The sequence below is a fragment of the Stegostoma tigrinum genome, chromosome 2, assembly GCF_030684315.1.
Source record: "Stegostoma tigrinum isolate sSteTig4 chromosome 2, sSteTig4.hap1, whole genome shotgun sequence".
Lineage (NCBI taxonomy): Eukaryota > Metazoa > Chordata > Chondrichthyes > Orectolobiformes > Stegostomatidae > Stegostoma > Stegostoma tigrinum.
This window is the reverse complement of record NC_081355.1, coordinates 146,970,758-146,994,587: the sequence shown is the minus strand read 5'-3', so window position 1 is coordinate 146,994,587 and position 23,830 is coordinate 146,970,758. Positions and strand designations below refer to the sequence as shown.

The window sequence follows — 23,830 nt, the reverse complement described above, 5'->3', positions numbered from 1 at the left end:
TAATAATTGAACTTCAACTTCTTACACTAGTTAAAATACAAACAAAAACAGAAGAGTGGGCGTATCTTTAACTGATTCAAAATACTTAACAAAATAATATTTAATTGAACTACTATTCATCAGCTGTTCCGATACAGTAGCAGCCCATAATCATACTCTTGGCAAAGGCAAATTCAATGAAACAGATTTCCCGCACTTGCTATCTCTACAGGTTCAGAAGAAGGAACACTGATAAATGAATTTAGCAACGGAGATAGTTATGTATCTAGCAGCTTCAACTTTGAAACACCAACTTCAATGGCTGAAAGCAAAACTAAAAGCTTGGGTCTGTGAGAGCTTGATTTCACCCTCTCGTGCTTATTTTGCTTAATTTTCGAAACAACCTGGAATTATTGACTCTACTTTCTTCTCAGCAGGACAAACAAATCCCTCTTAAAGGCACATTTCATCACAACCCAACTTTGTCAGGAGCAACTTCCTTCCATGTCCACCTTAAGCCAAGATTTCTTCAATGTATGGGTGTTTCTCATAACTCCAATAAAATTCCCAGAACCTTCTATTTGAAAAATTTGGGTACTAGACTGCTTATTTTGTTTGCTGATAAACTCTCCAGATGTAAATAAACTCCCTTATTGTGTGGCGTGAACGTCACTTGGCACTTCTCAGTTCAAACCTGGATATTGTCCAGATCTGGACAAATCTGTTACGGATTTGGACGCAGACTATGAATGCTGCAGTGTTACCTTTTGCACAGATGTGCTATGCTCTGCCATCATTGAAGATGGGGATATTTGTGTCCTTTAGGACTCGATCAGCTTGGTCAATAGCGTTGCTGCTGAGCTATTCTTAGTGAAGGATGTTGAAACCCCCATTCACACTGCACTCTGTGCCTGTACTGCCTTTAACAATTTGTCCCAAATGCTGTTCAGCATAGAGGTCCTTAGTCTCCTGGCTAACACTTTGTCAGAAACTGTGCGTGACTGTGTGTTTGGGGAAGAGCTGTGTGCGTGTGCATGACTGTGTGCATTGGGTAATCATGCGTATGTGCATGGCGGAATATGTGCGCATAGGGGGAGTGCATGGGTATGTGTGTACAGATGCTACATTTGAATAGACCACAATGCCGTCTGCTACAGAGCAATTAACCATTGCTGAAGCACTCTGAGTTGGTTACAAAAAACACTGCAAGGTGCTGTGCATAAAGGGCAGTAGTGAAATAAGCTTTAGCATTCTATGCAAGTACATCCTTCAAAAATAGGATATATTTAACTCAAAGTGTGACTCGTGATGATAAAGCTACAGCTTAAATGAGACTTTTTCAAATGTCTTCAACACGTTACCATCCACACAAAAGCAAAATACTGCAATTACTGGAAAATACAAAATTAAAACCAAAAGTTCTGGAAATACAGGTCAGGCAGCCTGTGTGCAGAAGAAAGTGTTTCAGGTCAATGACCTTTCATCGGAACAGAGAAATGTAGTTTCATTTCTGCGCACATTAAGCAAATTACTACGAAGAGAATTCAATTAGAAAATCCATAAGTGAAACCCAGTTGCCAAGATCTGATGTAAAAACAAAGCAAACTCCTTGGAAACACATCTTTCATCGATAACTCTGGGGACCTATTACTGTGAAGCCACAGGTCAATGCCAGTCCATTAACTCTACAAACATTGCTGCCTTCCCATCAAATGAGAACTGCAACTATCACTGTAGTCAGCACCAAATGTGATTCATAAAAACTGCGTCAGCTTTTTATTCACATGTGAAAGAATGCTAGCTCAGATATACTGCTGTTGTGACTCACTCCATATTGTTTCCAACAAGACCCTCTCCATACACACACACATATACACACACACACACACACACACACCAGAAACAACTTGTTTGCTAGGCACATTATCCCAGCTGCCTCACATACATAATTATTCAAGTCTGCCATCTGAACAGCCAGTGAGCTGAGCTTCAGGGAGAACTTGCCTCCCTCAGACGCATTTTATCACTCAATCTCTGTCAAAGCCTGTCTCACCCCCCTGCACACACTTACCTCTCAATTACCCCCTCACTACCCACCCCAATACTCTGTTCACTTCCTCTCTTAACCTTCACTTCCACACACCCACTTGCACTCCCTTTATCACCTCACCTCTACCCTTCCATTCATTCTCCTCTCACTAACTGCTCCTCAGTCTTCACTTTTCCCTGTCTTGCTCCTGTCAGACTTTAACCCATTATGCCCTCACCCTTAATTCTACTTTTCCATCACGGTCTTTTTGAACATTGTTATTGTTTCTATTCATGCAGGGTATGTAGAGGTCGCTGGCTGGCCAGCATTTGTTACCATCCCTCATTGCCTGCAGGAAGGTGGTGGCGAGCTGCATTTTTCGACTGCTATAGGTATTTTGATATAATACATTGCAATGCTGTTAAGTGGTGTTCCAGGAAGTTGACCCAGCAAAACTAAAGGAATGGCGACAGATTTCCAAACCAGGATATTGAGTGATTTTGATTTGATTTATTGTCATGCGTACTGAGATACAGTTAAAAGTGCTGTCTTACGTGCTTTACAGACAGATTGTATTATACAGATGCATCAGGGGAACAGGAGTGCACGATACAATGTTACAGCTGCCAAGAAGGTACAAAGATCAACATTAACATTTGAGAGGTCCATTCAGAAGTCTGATAACAGTGGGGAAGAAACAATTCGTGAGTTTGTTTATGTGTGTATTCAATTTCTTTATATTCTCCCCAACAGAAGAGAGTATAACTGAGGTGGGAGTGGTCAATGATCATGTTGTCTGCTTTCCCAAGGCAGCAGGAAACACTGGTGAAGTCAATGGATGGGAGGGTGGTGCATGTCTGGACTGAGCTGTGTTCACAACTCTGTAATTTCTTATGGTGTTGGGAAGAGCAGTTACCACACCAAGCTGTGACGCATTGAAATAGGATGCTTTCTATGGTGCAGCAATAAAAAATTGTATCGGTCTTTATGGACATACCAAATTTCCTAAGCCTTGTAGTGGCAACACGGGTGGACCAGGACATTGTTGGTAATCATCACTCCCAGCATCATTGATACAGACGGGGATGTGTCCTCCACTCCACTTCCTGAAGTCAATGCCCAGATCCCTCGTTTTGCTGAGGTTGGTGGAGAGATTATAGGAACTGCAGATTCTGGAGAATCCGACATAACAAGGTGTAGAGCCAGGTGCAGGCCAAGCAGCATCTTAGGAACAGGAAAGCCGATGTTTAGGGCCTTGACCCTTCATCAGAAATGGGGGAGGAGAAAGGGGTTCTGAAATAAATAGGGAGAGAGGGGGAGGCGGATCAAAGATGGATAGAGGAGAAGATAGGTGAAGAGGAGACAGACAAGTTAAAGAGGTGGGAATGGAGCCAGTGTGAGTGTAGATGGGGAGTTAGGGAGGAGATAGGTCAGGAAGAGAGGACGGACAGGTCAAGGAGGTGGGTTGAGGTTAGTAGGTAGGAAATAGAGGTGCAGCTTGAGGTGGGAGGAAGGGGATAGGTGAGAGGAGGAATAGGTTAGGGAGGTAGGGACAAGCTGGGCTGTTTTGGGATGTGGTAAGGGGAGGGGAGATTTTGAAGTTTGTGAAATCCACATTGATACCATTGGGCTGCAGGGTTCCCAAGTGGAATATGAGTTGCTGTTCCTGCAACCATTGGGTGGCATCTTTATGGCACTGCAGGAGGCCCAGGATGGACATGTCATCTAAGGAATGGGAGGGGGCGTTGAAATGGTTCGTGACTGGGAGGTGCAGTTGTTTATTGCGAACCGAACGTAGGTGTTCTGCAAAGTAGTCCCCAAGCCTCCGCTTGGTTTCCTTGATGTAGAGGAAGCCACAACAGGTGCAGTGGATGCAGTATACCACATTGGCAGATGTGCAGGTGAACATCTGCTTGATGTGGAAAGTCATCTTAGGGCCTGGGATAGGGGTGAGGGAGGAGGTGTGGGGGCAAGTGTAGCATTTCCTGTGGTTGCAGGGGAAAGTGCTGGGTGCACTGGACTGGAGGGGAGTGTGGAGCAGACAAGGGATTCACAGAGACAGAGGTCCCTCCAGAAAGCAGACAAGGGGGGGATGGAAAAATGTCTTTAGTGGTGGGGTCGGATTGTAGATGGCGGAAGGTGATGCATTGGATGTGGATGTTGGTGATACGTGAGGACGAGGGGGATTCTGTTTTGGTTGTTATTGCGGTGACGGGGTGTGAGGGATGAGTTGCGGGAAATGTGGGAGACACGGTCAAGGGTCTTCTTCTCCCCCTAGGTCCAGGAACTCCCTACCTATGTCCGTGACACCACCCATGCCCTCCAACTCCTCCAGAACTTCCAATTTCCTGGTCCCCAACACCTCATTTTCACCATGGACGTCCAGTCCCTATACACCTGCATTCCACATGCAGATGGCGTAAAGGCCCTCCGCTTCTTCCTGTCCCGCAGGCCTGATCAGTCCCCCTCCACTGACACCCTCATCCGCCTAGCCGAACTTGTCCTCCCTCTCAACAACTTCTCTTTCAATTCCTCCCACTTCCTACAGACTAAGGGGGTGGCCATGGGCACCTACATGGGTCCAAGCAATGCCTGCCTCTTTGTAGGTTACATGGAACAATCCCTCTTCTGTACCTACACTGGCCCTAAAACCCACCTCTTCCTCAGTTACATTGATGACTGTATCGGCGCCACCTCATGTTCCCACGAGTAGCTCCAACAGTTCATCCACTTCACCAACACCTTCCACTCCAACACTAAGTTCACCTGGACAATCTCTAATACCTCCCTCACCTTCCTGGACCTCTCTGTCTCCATCTTGGGCAACCACCTAGAAACTGATGTCCATTTCAAGCTCACTGACTCCCACAGCTACCTAGAATACACCTCCGCCCACCCACCCTCCTGCAAAAATTCCATCCCCTATTCTCAATTCCTTCGCCTCTGAAGCATCTGCTCCCAGGGTGAGGCATTCTACTCCTGCACATCCCAGATGTCCTCGTTTTTCAAGGACCGCAACTTGCCCCCAGCAGTGGTTGAGAACGCCTTAATGTGCAATTGACAAGTCTGATGCATAGTGAGAATGCACGCACTCCAGTAGTAAACAATATCAACTATTTTACAAAGACAGGAAATAACCACAATGCAGAAAGCATAAAACAAGTGCCATCAAGTTGGAGGTGAGGTTAATTCATTGTTCCATGATTGAGGAGCGTGTCTGATGGTTCAAAATGATAGCTTGAGGCCTATCTTTTTCCATCACTCTTTATACATCATTTGATTCTGCTCCTGCCAATATACCAGATTCCAGCAACCCCAGATATTCTGGTTAATCTCTGCCCTTCCCCTGCAATAACTCTCCTCCCAGACCCAAGACTCCCTTTTCTCAAAGTCAGAAGTCACATGAAAACAGGTTATAATCCAATGGGTTTGTTTAAAATACCAAGCTTTCAGAATGCTGCTCCTTCGTCAGGGTTACGTTTGTCCACCCCAGTACAACACCAGCGCCTCGAAATCATCCCTTTTCACAGACATCTGCTGCACTCCACAGATCTTGAAAACTCTTTGCTCACAAATATCCAGACTATTCTCAGAAACCTTCAATCCCACGACAGCTATTTCCATACTTTAAAACCACATTGGTGAGTCTTTTCACATCCTGTAACACCTCAGCCAGCAATCTCAGCCAATAACCCAACCTTAACACTGACACTTCATTACAAGGTGACATTAGCCACCATCCCATCGTAGGTCACCATCCTATTCGTAATTCTTGGCATAACATCACTGTTATCATGAAACCAAACTATCAGGAGAAACACCTACACCAAATCACAATGATTCCCTTCCCTCCAGCTGGGGTGACAATTCTCCCACAAACACCAAATTTTAAAGTTTATTTTGATGTAATGTTATTTTAACAGATGATAGAACACTGGATTCAATAGAACAATAATGCTACCCTCCTGCTTTCCCTGACCGATGCCACAAACATGCAATCAAACCCTCCTGCCTCACTCCGCAATCACTGTAATAAGCAGAACTTCCCACCGGCTGCCAGTTCATGTGGTAAAGTTGCAGCTTCCAATTTGACTAGAAATTAATAGTTTAATCAATGGTGAAACTGCAGTACATTGTAATTTACTGTTAACTCAAGAATCAGATGATTGGATGAAGTTCCCAAAGATTCTCTGTAACCTTTTCACTGAGCTTCAAACATACAAAAAAAGTTAAAAGCTTACACATTTACTTCAGTGAAGTTTGACTTTTTGTTGCCAGGTGAACACAATCCTTTACAACGCATTGTCTAATGCCCTTAATTTTAGATCATGCTCAGGTATACACTAAAGTTTCCATTTGCGTCATGCAATTCCTTATTCGGGCCTCACAACTCAGTTACACATGTACACTTGCACCACTAGATGGCGACGGTGCACTCATCTGATGCACTCATACAAACAAAATGCTAGAAATCTAAGGCGAATACAGAATGTCGGAGAAACTCAGGAGGTCTGACTGCATTTGTAGGCAGATAAATAGCGAATATTTTCAGCCGAGTAAGATTCTACAGTATTTGGAATGTTAACAATCTCTCTCTCTCCACCCACAGATGCAGCTGGACGTGCTGAGTTTCTCCAGCATGTCTGTTTCACCAACATCACTAATGTGCTGAGGGAGATTTGCTTATTCGTGAGCTATCCAATTAACCTTGTATCACTGCCCGACCAGCCACCCCTTTCTTTGCCAGTCCTGCAACAATTTACTTTCAGTGTACATGTTGGATGGCGGCTCCGTGGTTAGCTCTGACGCCTCACTGCGCCAAGGACTGGGTTTTTGATCCCAGCCTTGCGCGACTGTCTGTTTGCACGTTCTCCCAGTGTCTGCGTAGATTCCTCCCACTTTCCAAAGATGTGCAGTTTAGGTGGATTGGCCTTGCAAAAATTCCCAATTGTGCCCAGGGACGTGTGGACAAGGCGAATTAGCCATGGGAAAATGCAGGTTTACAGGGATAGGGTAGAGGTCCGGGCGGGATGGTGTGGACTCGATGGGTTAAATGATCTGCTTCCACATCGTAGGGATTCTGTGATTCTTTCGGAAGTTACAGCTCCATCTGCTTCCAAGGCTTTTTGGCCGGTTCCTTCCAGATTCAGTCATTTTCGTTGCCCCTATAAATTCCTTTTCCAAATGTCTTAAATATTTCCTCTGTTACCAATCCTCTTACCACCAAGACTTAGTTCCCGCTTGATTTTATCCACCAAAGACAAGTGTAGTCTTTCTTCTGGTTGATCTCCGTTTCCAAGGCCTTTTTTAATTCACGTGGGACATGGGCCACCATTTAGTGCCTGTCCCTGGTCGCCCTTGAGGTCCTGGTGAGCTGCCTTCTTGAACTGGCACTGTCGACCTGCTGAAAGTTGACCCATAATGAGGGAATTACAAGATTTTGGCCCAACAATAGCAAAGAGGCAGTGGAGAGATTTCTAACTGAGGATGGTGAATGGCTTAGATGAGAACAAGCTGGTGGTGGTACCCTCATACAGGGGCAAGAGGAGCAGACATAATTGGTTGCAGATTTGGAAAGAACTGATAGGATCCTTAGTGAATTTCTGCAGTGTATCTTGTCGATGGTACACACTGCTGCTACTGAATGTAGATTGTGGAGGGAGACATAGAACCATACAGCACAGTACAGGCCCTTTGACCCACAATGTTGTGCCGAAGCTTTACCCTAATCCTAAGGTCTATCTAACCTCCACCCCCACCTTATACTATCACCCATTTGCCTATCTGATAGCTGCTTAAATGCCCCTGAGGCCGACTCCACTACCCTCTCTGGCTATGCATTCCACACTCTTACCACTCTTGAGTAAAGAACCTACCTCTGATGTCTCCCTGATATCTACCTCCACTCACTTTAAAACTTCACCCCCCCCACCCCCCCCCCCCATCGTAATAGCTACCTCCACCCCAGGAAGAGGGGTCTGGGGTCTCTGGCTGTCTACTCAATCTATACCGCTGATCATTTTGTACACCTCTATCAAGTCACCTGTCATCCTTCATCGTTCGAAAGAGATAAGCCCTAGCACACTCAACCTTTCCCTGTAAGACCTTCCCTCCAGTCCAGGCAACATCCTGGTAAATCTCCTCAGTACCTTTTCCAATGCCTCCACATCTTTTGTAATGAGGTGACCAGAACTAGATACAATACTCCAGATGTGGCCGAACCAGGCTTTTGTACAGCTGGAGCGTAACTTCACAGCTCTTGAACTCAATCCCTCCATTAGGTTTGTGGACGTGGAGGTAGGCAAACAAGCGGGCTTCTTTGCCTAGGCTGTCGTCTAGCTTCCTGAATGTTGTTGCAGCTGTACTCATCAGGCAAGGTGAGTATTCAGTCAGGCTTCTGATTTGTGCCTTATAGATGGTGAACAGCTTTGGGGAGTCAGGTGGGGAGTTACTTGCTGCAGAATTCCTATCCTGACATCCTTTCTTATATAATAAAAACCAAAAGAATTGTGGATGCTCTAAATCAGGAACAAAAACAAAGTTCTGAAAAAGTTCAGCAGGCCAGGCAGCATTTGTGTTTTTTCCTTCGCAGATGCTGCCAACCTGCTGAGCTTTTCCAGCAACTTTGTTTTTGATACTTCCTAATGTGCAAGAACCAGAAAACATTCAGGACAGCAAATGTAGGTGGTGGTGCTTTCACATGAGGTCCCCTCAGGCCACTTAACATCCCAACTTGGAAATTAAATTGCCATCATTTCAGTATTGCTGGGTCAAAATCCTCAGCATTGTGGGTCCACACTTACACCAAATGAATTGCACTGGTTCAAGAAGGCAGCTCATCACCACCCTCTTAGTGGCAACTTGGAATGGGCATTAAAATGTTGGCCCTGCCAGCAACACCCACATCCCGCAAATGAACAAAAAACTGAGTGATGACCAGTAATATTTAAACTTTAGCAATGTCACTGCTTTTGCATTTCATGGAAGCCAGTTCTTTTACAAACAGACTTACTGGATGTGAGTTTGCTCACTGAGCTGGAAGGTTAGTTTTCAGACGTTTCGTCACCATCCTAGGTAACATCATCAGTGAGCCTCCGAAGAAGCGCTGGTGTTATGTCCCGCTTTCTATTTATCTGGTTAGGTTTCCTTGGGTTGGTGATTTCATTTCCTGTTCTTTTTGACATCACCAACCCAAGGAAACCTAACCAGATAAATAGAAGGCGGGACATAACACCAGCGCTTCATCGGAGGCTCACTGATGATGTTACCTAGAATGGTGACGAAACGTCTGAAAACGAATCTTCCAGCTCAGCGAGCAAACTCACATCCAGAACTTCAACCTGAGCTACAAATCTTCTCAAAACTCGCTAACAGACTTACTGCTTTGTCTAACATCTTTCACATTCAACCAGTGAATATCCTTATATTTATCATTCATCAAACTCTAAGTCATTCACCTTCAAACTCAGTCATTTTATAAATGAAAATGGAAAGAACTGCAGATGCTGTAAATCAGGAACAAAAACAGATGTTACTGGAAAAGCTCACCAGGTCTGGCAGCATCTGCGAAGAAAGAGTTAACGTTTCAGGTACAGTGACCCTTAGAACGGATGCTGAGCTTTTCAAGCAACTTCTGTTTTTGTTCAGGCATCTTGTATTAAAATCAAGAGTAACTGGTGTTTAGCCAGACTCCAAATGATTTCTTCACCAAGAATCAAAAAGTTGCAATGAGACTTTGATTCACCAATCAAGAAGCTTTTGAAACCTAAACGTAGCATTGCCTAATGCACTGATATACCTTATTCTCCCCATTGCTTTTCCCATGTTCTGAGCCAGAGGCAATTTAGTTTAGTCTTTAAATGTTACGCAAACAAAATGACTAGAGTGTCCAAAATTTAGGATTTACTTCGGAAAAAATCGTGAAAATTCTCATTTCATATTGCTTCCTTCCATATTTTAAAAACTGGATTGCGTTAAATCCATTCATTTGGCAAAACTAGATAAAATGCTGGCCTACTGAGGTAGCAAAGAAATGATTGGCAAGGTTTGCATCGTACAGGATGCTTCAATGCATACAACTTTCCAAAAGGAACCCAATCTCGAGAGACAGGCAGTAACTTTGATTCAGAAGTATTTTTTTTCTTCCAGTTATTGTGGTATAGGCTACACTAAACGTAACCTGTGTAATACAGCTACTGCAAGCAACAGTTAACGCATCCCACCATGAGAGACGTGTAGGTAAATATCCAGTAATCTTTCATGAAGGTTAAAATGTTGAAGCTGTTTAACGTGAATTTAAACAAAGGCATTTCTTTAAAAAGTTGTTTGAAGGTTTCTGTGGCTTGACTGGTAACGTTAAACAAGAGGACTTTAAGGTTGCACTATGTTAAATTTCTATCACTCTGGTACAACAGGATGCACCTGGGAGGACGGGCAAGGTGGGTTGCTCATGGAGATCTACCATACCATGCCATGGCAATGGCCTTCTCATCTGCGTGCCGGCTAGCATTAGTACAGAAAGTAGTACCAATTAAGAGATCATCCATTCAGCACTGTCAATCAAGCAGCTGCGGGAATGCTAACATGTCCAAGATACTATTGACACAACAGACTAGCCAATCAGCATGTAACCTTCATTCTGACCTTCCATCCTCTACACATTTCAGTCACTCCCCCATATGGTCAGAATACATGCTCGAAGCAGCAGATTTTCCACATTAAGTAACAACACTGACAACACATTTTATATAATGGAACCATAAGACCTTCTTTTCCAATGTTCAAGCATTTCTCTTGCTTTCTTTCTCCTATTCTCTTCCATTTCCCATAGCTAACTGCAGGATTATCATGTCACAGTTCTATGGCTTCAAATTGAGATGAGCTCAAATATTTTCAACATTCAAATGAAATGAGATTAAAATATTTTTATTGCATTTTTGACCGATCACAGTAATATTTTCATTGTGTTGTAAATAGCATTGCCCAGGGTTATATACCAAAAGGCATCACAACAAATTTATAGTCGAGAGACAAGCTAAGCCTTCCTCATCTTACTTTAACTTAAAAAAATTAATATTTTGCATTACTTCAGGCAAACAATTTCATTACATCTATCCGTACACTAAATCTCACTTTTTATTAGTTGGCAAATACCCTGTATGTAGAATTACAACAAACGATGATAGAATAGGACATTAGAAATCCTCAGCAGTGTTTGCAAATTAATGGGGGAAATCATGAAACGCATTTTCCTGTGAACACTGACAAATGTTACCCAATGAAAATTTTAAAGGCAGTCCATGTGAATATATATGCATTAGTATCACCTACACAAATAATTATTGAAGGATGGTCTGCTTAAAAAGTAGATATTATAAAGCAGTTGTACTACTGCAGATTGTCAATAGCTACATTAATCAATTTTATGTTTCTAAACGAGTGAATGATAATTTCATAAATACATATAAAAATTTTTGTTGCATTGTATTTTTAGATACCTCAAGTTTAAACCTTTAGCCTGCTGAAAACCCATTTAAATACACAATAGAAATCTACACACAGCAAGCTTATGACTTTCAATTAATGAAATGTTGTCTTCACTGGTTTCAACTTAAAAAGTATTAGAAACAAAAAAAAAAGCAGATGTCAGTCAACTTCGGGATTCCTGCAAGCTGCATGCTCAGAGCAAGAACGAGGTGTAAGCATCATCTTAAATACAACCCGTCTTGAGTGATTTAAAATACCTTTGTACAGTGAGTCTACTAAAAACAATAGACTTAATACAGTATTTTTCTATCAGCAAGTATTAAAAACAAATCCGTTTGCTGCTAATGTTTATTTACAATGTACATACATGAAGAAAAACACTGATATATCTAAGCCTGTTTGTGTAAATAGTAGTGTAACAATATGCATTTTTCAGTTTGAAGTTTACAATCAACTACTTTCAACTGATATTCACGCTACATGAAGAATGAAATGTTGGCAAATGATTAATCATTGCCTGTGTCAAGAAATACAATATACAAGTTGAAAAATATGAATTGCTTTTAATTTTTTTATGCCGAAGTGAAGCTGTTTGCAAAAAGGTCAGAGTTCAACATAAGTGAGGAAAGTAAAAGGAAGTCTCTGACCATCTGTAGAACTGGTAAAAAGGCATCATTTTTATTTAAAGGGAAAGTGGCAGTATGCCTCTTCAAGTGGAGCAGTTTCATCAGCATCTTCAGGGCTCACATTACAGAGCAAGAAGATTTTGCTTGCTGACAGCCTCCATCCGCCCTTTCAGCCTCCATAATTATTCGCTTAAAAACTTCGACTGCAGTCTGAAAAGTAAAAACACATTTAAATGAAAAGAACTGTAACAGTGATAATGGGAACTGCAGATGCTGGAGAATCCGAGATAACAAAGCGTGAAGCTGGATGAACACAGCAAGCCAAGCAGCATCTCAGGAGCACAAAAGCTGACGTTTCGGGCCTAGACCCTTCATCAGAGAGGGGATGGGGTGAGGGAACTGGAATAAATAGGGAGAGAGGGGGAGGTGGACCGAAGATGGAGAGAAAAGATGATAGGTAGAGAGGAGAGAATAGGTGGGGAGGTAGGGAGGGGATAGGTCAGTCCAGGGAAGACGGACAGGTCAAGGAGGTGGGATGAGGTGGTAGGTAGGAAATGGAGGTGTGGCTTGAGGTGGGAGGAAGGGATGGGTGAGAGGAAGAACAGGTTGGGGAGGCAGAGACAGGCTGGGCTGGTTTTGGGATGCAGTGGGGGGAGGGGAGATTTTGAAGCTGGTGAAGTCCACATTGATACCATGTTTGTTGCGAACCGAGCAGAGGTGTTCTGCAAACAAAAATTTGCAGACCACCGCCGCTCGGTTCGCAACAAACAACTGCACCTCCCAGTCGCGAACCATTTTAACTCCCCCTCCAATTCCTCACACGACATGTCCATCATGGGCCTCCTGCAGTGCCACAATGATGCCACCTGAAGGTTGCAATAACAGCAACTCGCATTCCGCTTGGGAAACCTGCAGCCCAATGGTATCAATGTGGACTTCACAAGCTTCAAATTCTCCCCTTCCCCCACTGCATCCCAAATCCAGCCCAGCCTGTCTCCGCTTCCCTAACCTGTTCTTCCTCTCACCCATCCCTTCCTCCCACCTCAAGCCGCACCTCCATTACCTACCTACCACCTCATCCTGCCTCCTTGACCGGTCAGTCTTCCCTGGACTGACCTATCCCCTCCCTACCTCCTCACCTATACTGTCCTCTCTACTTATCTTGTTTCCTCTCCATCTTCGGTCCACCTCCCCCTCTCTCCCTATTTATTCCAGTTCCCTCTCCCATCCCCCTCTGATGATGAAGGGTCTAGGTCCAAAACGTCAGCTTTTGTGCTCCTGAGATGCTGCTTGGCCTGCTGTGTTCATCCAGCTCCACACTTTGTTATCTTAAAAGAGAAGAACTCTTTGCTAAGGCAGCATTAATTCTGTAGGGCATTCACCTTATGAAAATTAACATTGAATAATCTGATAACAATTTGATCAGCTGCACCCTTTTTAAGTTTTATTCAGGTATTTCCTTTGAGCTCTTGTCCAAGATTACCGAGGAGCATTCAATCCCCATGAACTCAGGAATCAACCGGGAATTCTCAATATATTAATTTGCCCACTGAATTAATAAGCACATTAACAAATTTAGCTGCTCTTTGAGACAGCAGATAATCAATCTGTCACTTCTGACCATCAACTGAGTTTATTAGTAGCCAACTAAACTTGGCACTGCCTCCAACATTAAATATTTATGTCAGATGTTATTAAACGATTACAGGTGCATACTCCTTAAAGTGAACAGGAGGAGAAAATAGTTAAGAATATCAATGAAATGGTGGCCTACATATCTACAGGACTGGAGTTTAGGTATGCAAGCATTATGCTGCCATTACACAAAATCCCAGTTGGCTTAACATCTGTGGTGGGTAAATTGTTGAAATCTATAAATCAAGGATAGGATAACTGATCACCTTAAATTTTAGCTAATCAGAAAAAGTCAGCATGGATTTATGAAGGGTAGGTCATCTCTGACAAACCACAATATTTTTTTTTGAAGAGGTGACAGATGGTGAACAGAGGTTAGTTGATGGATATTGCTTAAATGGATTTCCAGAAGGATTTCCAGAAGGATTTTGATAAAGTGCCATACAAGAGATTGTTAGCTAAACTGGAAGTCCACAGAATTGAGAGAAAATTACTGACATGGATAGGAAATTGTTTAAGTAGCAGTGTTGGAATAATGCCAATTTGAGAACTTACCCATTATTCCAACACTGTCACCTATTGTTGATTCCGGACTTCAACAATTTCCCCACAATGGATGTTAACTGGTCTATAATTTTCTGGTTTCCCCATTATCCTTCTTAAAGAGTGGAGGGACGCGAACAAATTTCCAATCCAGCAGTACAACTCCCGAATCCAGTTAGTCCATTGGCATTGTGGTCTCTTATCTCCTTTCGTAGCCATGCATAGGAACCATCAGGTCCTGGGGATGTGTCACTTTTCAGTTCCATTATGAGGGATTTACTTAAGCTAATTTTATTCAGATCTTGACCGTGGTTAATTTCTTTGGAACTTTTAGCAAGCTATCCTCCTTTTCCCATAGTCATTGACGATATCCCCACTTTCAGCTGCAGTGGACCAAAAGTACTCTTAGTCAACTCCTCTTGCCCTATGTAATAAAATCTCCACTATCTTATGTCCCTGGCAAGTTTCCTTTCATAATTCTTCTTAGCCGCTCTTAAAAATGTACCTTAACGGATTTCAGGTGTTGTAATCAATAATGAAGGAACTTGTTTGCAGTCAGGTACAATTGCTCCCTGTTAAGTAGCAGTTAGTGTCTGTAAAATATAGTTTTATTTTTATTTAAGAACAATAAGAGGCTTGAAATGTGAAATATTGCTCCACAATTTTGTCAGCTACAGGGCAAACAAATCTGTGTTTTCAAGAATTACCGCCTCTAGAGGGATCATGACACTATCACAGGGAGTGGCAGAGGTGAATAGCAGTAGAAGAAGCTAGGTAAATTCCCACAAGGGAAAAATGTGGATACGTTAATAAGGAGACTTGGAGGGTGAGAAATGGTTAGGGTACAGGCAGTGTGTGTCTGCACTGCAAATACTACATACAGTTAATTTAGCATTTGAAATCACCAGCTGGCTTTTTTAAAACACAAGGTAACAAAGTGTGGGGCTGGATGAACACAGCAGGCCAAGCAGTATCTTAGGAGCACAAAAGCTGATGTTTCGGGCCTCGACTCTTCATCAGAAAAAAAGCTCTCTTTTTTAAACACACATCTTTTTCGCAATCTGAATTTCAGCAGACTTAAAAATGAAAAACAGAGGAACTATAATTTGAGTTTAAGCACATCTCTACTCATTCAAGTAAACTTTGAGTTTTTTTGATAATTAAGTATTATGATACTATTCATACTACAAAATTATGCCTTTCGGATTGCCCAAGAAATTAATTTGGCCTTAAATATGCTGAGTACAACTTCACCCTTTGGGCTTCTAATACAAAAGCAATGCTGGTCATTAGGCCAAGAAGTGATCTTAATACACAAGACTGTTTGTGCACACCATCTCTGCTTGTTTAAGCTTAGTCCATACAGCAGCAACGATACTGCACAGTTATAAATGATCTGGCTCTGATCCAGAAGAATTCGAAGAACAGTTAGAGTCAAAGAGTCCTACAGCACGGAGCCAGGCTCTTTGGCCAAAACTAGTCCACATTGACCAAAATATCCATCCATGCCAATCCCATTTCTCTGCACTTGGCCCATATCCTTCTAAACCTCTCCTATCCACATATTTGTCCAAATGCCTTTTACATGTTGTTAACATACCTGCCTCAACCACTTCCTGGCACCTAATTCCATATACGTGCCACCATCTGTGTAAAAAAAGTTGGCCCTTAGGTTCCCTTGCATTCTTTCCCCTCTAGTCCTCGATTCCCCAACCCTGGGAAAAAGACTGAGTGCATTCACCCTATTCGTGCCTCTCAATCTTATACACTTTTTGTATGATCCCCCCATAGTCTCCTACGTTCTAAAGAAAAAAAGTCCTAGCTTGTCCAACCTCTCCAACTCAGTCCTGGCAACATCTTTGTAAATTGCTTCTGCATTCTTTCCAGTTTAACAACACCCTTCCTATAGCAAGGTGACCAAAACTGAACACAATACCCCATGTGCAGCCTCACCAACGTCCTCTACAACTGCATCTAAACTTCCCAACTTCTGTACTCAATGCCCTGACTGATGAAGACCAGTGTGCCAAGAGTTGCCTTCACTGCCCTGTCCACCTGTGACTCCACTTTCAGGAGGTCCTTGCACCTGAATTCCAAGGTCCCGCAGTTCCACTATACTCCTTAAGGCCCTACCATTCACCGCGAAACTCCTACCATGACTTGACTTTCCAAAACACAACACCTCACACTTAACGAAATTAAACTCCATTTGCCATTTCTCAGCCTACTTCCTCAGCTAATCAAGATCCTGCTGCAATTTCTGAAAACCTTCCTCACTGTCCACGATACCACGTAGTTTAATGTCATGCACAAACTTACTAATTATACCTTGTACATTCTCATCCAAATCATTGATTGAGATAACAAACAGCAATGGGCCCAGCACTGAACCGAGGCTCACCACTGTTCACAGGCCTCCAGTCCAAAAATCTCACTATTACTCTCTGCTTCTTACCATCAAGCCAATTGTGTATTAATTTGCCAGGTGATCCATGCAATCTAACCTTTGAGAGCAGCCAACCATGTGGAACCTTATCAAAAGGCCTTACTGAAATCCATACAGACTGTGTCGTTCCCTGCCCTCAAAAACCTTTCTGGTCACTTCAAAGAACTCAAAAAATTTGTGAGGCAGGATCTCCCATGGACAAAACGATGCTAACAACTCCTAATCAAACCTTGGCTTCCCAAATGCATATCTATCCTATCCCTCAGAATCTTCCCAAATATCTTACCTATGACAAATGTTAGGCTTTGAGGTTATTGCTTTTCTCAGCTTTTGCAGACTAACTGTTCAGCTCACAGGGAAAGGTGCCTGGTTTGTTTGCATTTACTCTGCCATTAAAGTAGTGGAAATTAAACTTGTCACCAGAATTCAAAGAATCAAACAAGCCTGAGTCACATACACTGCAGAAACCCAACAAGATCACATTTAAATAATCTACAATGTGCCATTACAACACAGACTTCGGGAGGATAAATATATTACAGAATTAAAAGCGGTCGATCTCTGTCTAAAGGATATTTCTGTCAAAGGAATTTACAAGAAATTAAGCAATATCACAAGGACCTTTCCATTTAAATTCAAACCTTCCTGTGCATTTCTTAATATGAAATGAATCTCCTGTGCTACAGTCTAGTCAGTTGGGCTATAAATTTATTCTACCATTTATTTCTTAATTTTGAAAAGTACATGTAAATCAAAAGGTTGAATGGAGACATTCGGTGCAGGGACAAATGGGATGCTTACAACATTAAAGGAAGACTCAAGATAGACGGGATGCTTTACAAACATTGAACTGGAAATGTTTGGTATAACCATTTGCAGTTGTTGGTGTAAGAGGCTTTGCAGCATAGCATGGTGGAGGAAGGGTAGAAAAATCAGACTTTGGCACAAATGGACATCTAGCCACCAATGTTTTGGGCCCCAGGGGTTTTAAACATGAAACTGTGTTCTGGCATCTGAAACACCAGAAGAATTTGTGTGCACCATGAGGTTAGATTGTGCAATTGTGCTGTTGTGATAGTAAGACAGATGACAGGAACAGTAAGAGGCCATTCAGCCCTTCGAGCCTGCTTTGTCATTCTTCTCTATCATGGCTGATTATCCAATTCAATAGCCGAATCCTGCTTTCTCTCCATAACCTTTGATCCTATTCACCCTACGTGTTATATCTAGCCACCTCTTGAATACATTCAATGTTGTGGCATCAACTACTTCCTGTGGTAATGAATTCCACAGGCTCACCACTCTTTGGGTGAAGAAATGTCTCATCTGTCCTAGAACATCTATCCCTCGATCCTCATGCTGTGATCCCTGGTTCTGGACACACCCACCATTGGGAACATTCTCCCCTCATTTACCCTGTCCAATCCTGTTAGAATTTTCTAAGTCTCTATGAGAACCCACCCCCCTCATTCATCTGAATGAAGGCAAAAGCAATCCTAACCTAGTTAATCTCTCCTCATAGGTCAGTGCCATCATTCCTGGAATCAGCCTGGTAAACCTTTGCTAAACTCCCTCGAAAGCAACAGCATCGTTCCTCCAAAAAGGAGGCCAAAATTGCACAGTTTTCTAGGTGTGGCCTCACCAAGGCCCTATACAACTACAACAGGGCATCCCTGCTCCTGTACTTGAAACCTCGTGCACTGAAGGCCAATGTACCATTTGCTTTCTTTACACCTGCTACACTTCATGATTACTTTCAGCGACAGGTGCACAAAGACAGCCATATCTGACTGCACACTCCCCGCTTCCAATTTACAGCCATTCAAGTAGTAATCATCTTCTTGTTTTTGCTTACAACCTCTCATTTATCCACATTTTACTGCACCTGCCATTGATGTACCCACTCACCCTACCTGTCCAGATTGTGCTGAAGGATCTCCGCATCCTTGCCACAGTTTAACCTCCCACCAACCTGGTATGGCCCACAATGCCCCCTGGATATCCAGTTTTGAGTTACTAGATCTGTTTGAAGCCTGTCCTAGTTAGCACGGTGATACAGCCACACAACACAATGAAGAGTATTCTCAATGTGTGGGCGGGACTTCATCTCCACAAGGACTGTGCAGTGGTCACTCTAGCCAATGAACAGATACATCTGTGACCAGAAGGACAGCAAGGATGAAGTCAAGCAGATTTTTATTTATGTTGGTTCCCTCACTATTTGCTACACACCAAGTCTAGCAGCTATATCTTTCAGGACTCAACTATCCCAAACAGTAGTGCTGCTGCTAAGCCACTCTTGGTGACAGACATTGATTTACCCCATCCAAAGTACATATGCTTTTGCCATCTTCAATGTTTCCTCCAAGTGTTGTTCAGCATGGAAGAGTATTCAATTATCAGCTGAGGGAGGGTGTTACGTGGTAATCTGCAGGAGGTTTCCTTGTCCATGTTTAACTTCAAGCCATGGAAATTTGACTGAATCTGGAGTCAATGTGTAGAACTCCCAGGGTAAGTCCCTCCCAACTGTATATCACTGTGCTGCCACCTCTGCTAGGTTTGTCCTGTTGATGGGACAGGAGATATCCAGGAATGGGGATAGTTATGTCGGGGATACCATCTGTAAATATGACTCCACAAGTATGGCAGGCTGTAGCTTGAACAGTCTTGGAGACAGTACTCCCAAACTTGGCACTCGCCCCCAGACGTTAGTCAGAAGGATTTTGCAAAGTTGGAAGATTTGTTTCTACCATGGCCTTTTCTGGTGCCTAGGTCAATGACAAGGTAATCAGTCTGGTTTCATTCCTTGATGAGACTTTGTGGCAATTCATACAACTGAACGGCTTGCTGGGCCATTTTGGAGTGCAGTTGAGAGTCAACCACACTGCAGTGGTCTGAAGTCACATGTAGCCCAGATCAGGTAAAGACAGACTTCCTTCCCTGCAAGGCAATTGACTTTTATAATAGTACTGAAGCCTACAGAAAGAATTTCCTTCATCCTTGAAACGTTTTTCCCATAGGTTATTTATTCAATTAGTAAGAAATCAATATTTGAAAGCAATGCAAGCAGAGGCTTTAAATCAGCTGACATTTTGAAAAGGCCATTATTAATTGGTATGTAACCTCCCTACTTTTTCCATTTGCCAGCATTACTCCTCTACTGTCCATGCTACTGATCTATCAATATGTTGCTTTTGTTTTCCAATCAAAATACAATTGTCATAAAACCGCTGTTACAGAAATGAAAGATTAGTTTCACATGTATTTTCACATGATGTTTCACATCCTGCCACGGTAAATAGCAGAAACTGAATTCAATAAAAGAAACATCTGGAATTAAGAGTCTAATGATGACAATGGAACTACTGTGAATTGCCAGAAAAACTCATCTAGTTCACTAATGTCCTTTAGGGGAAGAAATGGTCTGTACGTGATCCGCTTACATGTGACTCCAGACTTACAGCATTGTGGTTGACACCTGACTGCCCTCTTGGATGGACAATACATTAGGGACGTGCAATAAATGCTGAACTGACCACTGATGCCCACATCTCATGAACGTATAAGAAAATACTTCAGCTTTGCACGATTAAGCAATCAGTTTGTACTTTCTTGTGCCACAGTTGGTTACATATACAGACAGAAAACATCCTGGTCTACACATAACAATAATAAGGCAATTACTTTCCCTTTATCAATTAGAGACAAAGTGCCAATTCTGAATTCAACTCTAATGTTAGGATTTGATAGCTGGGAAGAGGCTATTCTGCTCATACTAATTCTCTGAAAGAGCTATTCCCCTCAGACCCAATCTTATTCTGCATACTCAAGAATCTTCCTTCAGATATTGTTGAATGAAGTCTAGAAACTGCATATGCAAGAAATCCAATGTCAATCTTACTGATCCTTGAAATCAGATCCTTTGCAATAGCACACTTCAATTAAAGCATTTCAATTGCAATGGCTGTTATAATCCTCTGCAAATGTTAGAGTACGCATGGAATATCTTAACACATTGCTACTAAATTCAGTTGGGATCATTTTCAAATAGAAGCATGTTATCGAACACCAATGCTGTTTATTCTTCCTTATGTTAGTTTGTCCTCTTCATTTCAATTTTACAAAAAACAAAGAACTCTTGGCTGATCCAGTGAAAATACACAGAAGTGTACAGTATCAAGATTGTGTCATTTCGCCCAAATCATCCATGTTTGTGTTTACGTGTTTATAGATGATATAAGCACACTCCCACCCCCCCACCCAAGCCTCTTCATCTAACCACGTTTGCATGTTCTCTATTCCTCCCTCCCTAGCATGTTCACCTAATTTTACATTAAACACATCTATGCTCTTTGACCTTCTAACTCCTTGTAGTAGTCAGCAGTAGTAAGCTCCACATTCTTTGGGTAAAGTAGTTTCTTCTAAATTCCTTAATTCAACTTGGCAGCAAAGGTAAATTTAAAAGGGTTTCACTTATCATACGGTTGATTTCTCAAGATGCAAGGAAGTTCGTGAGAAGAGAAACAGAACCGAAGACGAGGTTCAGGAATGACTTTTTAAAGACAGGAAAGTGGTAGGTAGGAATTTATCAATGCAGGAGCAGAATGGATAATCAAGAACCCACAAATCGTGTAAAAGAGTGGGAATCAAAGGCTCCCTCTGTGTTTGAGGTGTTCAGCTTAGAAAAGACTGAAAAGGTCGAGTGAAGAAATTCCATGGAGAAATTTAAAACTGAGAACGAGATGTTTCAGGGTAATAAAATGAGAGGCTGGATGAACACAGCAGGCCCAGCAGCATCTCAGGAGCACAAAAGCTGACGTTTCGGACCTAGACCCTTCATCGGAGAGGGGGATGGGGATTCCAGAACCCTCCCCCCATCCCCCTCTCTGATGAAGGGTCTAGGCCCAAAACGTCAGCTTTTGGGGTCCTGAGATGCTGCTGGGCCTGCTGTGTTCATCCAGCCTCACATTTTATTATCCTGGATTCTCCAGCATCTGCAGTTCCCATTATTGCGAGATGTTTCAGGTTTATTTTCAAACTCATACTGGCCAGAGTTTCGGAAGGTGCGATGGATAATGCAACAGGAGGATTTTGTGTGGACAAAAATGTTGGTTTCAAACGAGATATAAATTGTGATGACTTGAAATTGTCACTCTAGGGATAAAAAACTGATAACTAAACATTGCTTCGGGGTCACACAGTAAATAGTGACAAAAGCAGAACTTATATGCTTAATAGGAGGGTCCTGGGATTGTTGCCGAATGAAGAGACTTTGGGTTGCAGGTTCACAGTCCCTTGAAAGTGGAGTCACAGGTAGACAGGGTAGTGGAGGAGAAGTCTGGTACATTTGCCTTCATTGGTCAGTGCTTTGAGTAGAAGAGTTGGGATGTCACGTTGCAGCTGTACAGGACATTGGTTAGGCCATTCTTAGAATACTACATTCAAGTCTGGTCTCCCTACTACAGGAAAGATGTTGTTAAACTTGAAAGGGTTCAAAAAATATTTACAAGGATTTTGCCAGGGTTGGTGAATTTGAGCTGTAGAGAGAGACCAAACAGGCTGGGCCTATTTTCCCTGGAGCATTCAATACTGACAGGTGACCTTACGGAGGTTTATAAAATCATGAATAGACAAGGTCTTTTTCCAGGGTAAGGGAGTCCAAAACTGGATGGCATAGGTTTAAGGTGAGAGGGGAAAGATTTAAAAGGAATCTAAGGCGTAGTGCATAGATGGAATGAACTACCAGAGGAAGTGATGGAGGCTGGTATTATTACAACTTTTAAAAGGCATCTGGATTGGTACTTGAATAGGAAACATTTAGAGTGATACGGGTCAAATGCTGGCAAAGGAGACAAGATTAATTTTGGATATCTGGCTGGCATGGGAGACTTAGACTGAGGGGTCTGTTTCTGTGCAGTACAACTCTATGACTCTATGACTATATGACTACATGACTACATGACAACACAAAGGTAATTTTGGCAACAATAACTGGCAAAAAGGAAGCAGACCATCAAAATGTAGGTAATAAAATGTAAAACTGAGATAAAGGTCAGAGTGTGCCTCGTGTCAACACTTCAAAGCAGTAAATATTACCGGTGACGCATTCCAGAACATTCAGAGGACACAAAGTTCTTTTAGAATGTGTTTAGTGTACTAACCAATGTTGATAATCTAGAGAAAAACTGCAGTCTTCAAAAATTAATAAAATGTGAGGCTGGATGAACACAGCAGGCCAAGCAGCATCTCAGGAGCACAAAAGCTGACATTTCGGGCCTAGACCCTTCATCAGAGAGGGGGATGGGGGGAGGGAACTGGAATAAATAGGGAGAGAGGGGGAGGCGGACCGAAGATGGAGAGTAAAGAAGATAGGTGGAGAGAGTGTAGGTGGGGAGGGGATAGGTCAGTCCAGGGAAGACGGACAGGTTAAGGAGGTGGGATGAGGTTAGTAGGTAGCTCGGGGTGCGGCTTGGGGTGGGAGGAAGGGATGGGTGAGAGGAAGAACCGGTTAGGGAGGCAGAGACAGGTTGGACTGGTTTTGGGATACAGTGGGTGGGGGGGAAGAGCTGGGCTGGTTGTGTGGTGCAGTGGGGGGAGGGGATGAACTGGGCTGGTTTAGGGATGCAGTAGGGGAAGGGGAGATTTTGAAACTGGTGAAGTCCACATTGATACCATTGGGCTGCAGGGTTCCCAGGCGGAATATGAGTTGCTGTTCCTGCAACCTTCGGGTGGCATCACTGTGGCAGTGCAGGAGGCCCATGATGGACATGTCATCAAGAGAATGGGAGGGGGAGTGGAAATGGTTAACAACTGCACCTCCCAGTCGCAAACCATTTCCACTCCCCCTCCCATTCTCTTGATGACATGTCCATCATGGGCCTCCTGCACTGCCACAATGATGCCACCCGAAGGTTGCAGGAACAGCAACTCATATTCCGCCTGGGAACCCTGCAGCCATATGGTATCAATGTGGACTTCACCAGTTTCAAAATCTCCCCTTCCCCTACTGCATCCCTAAACCAGCCCAGTTCATCCCCTCCCCCCACTGCACCACACAACCAGCCCAGCTCTTCCCCCCCACCCACT

General features: G+C 43.0%; 1 protein-coding gene across 1 annotated transcript in view; it reads right to left on the bottom strand.

Moving 5' to 3' along the window:
- Positions 1-10,917: 10,917 nt before the first annotated feature.
- Positions 10,918-23,830, bottom strand: part of rheb (Ras homolog, mTORC1 binding) — a 123,999-nt gene continuing 111,086 nt past the window's right edge. Inside the window, exon 8 of the mRNA XM_048563508.1 lies at positions 10,918-12,330. Coding sequence (XP_048419465.1) covers positions 12,238-12,330 — 93 coding nt within the window. The 3' untranslated portion in view covers positions 10,918-12,237. The remainder of the gene's footprint in view (positions 12,331-23,830) is intronic.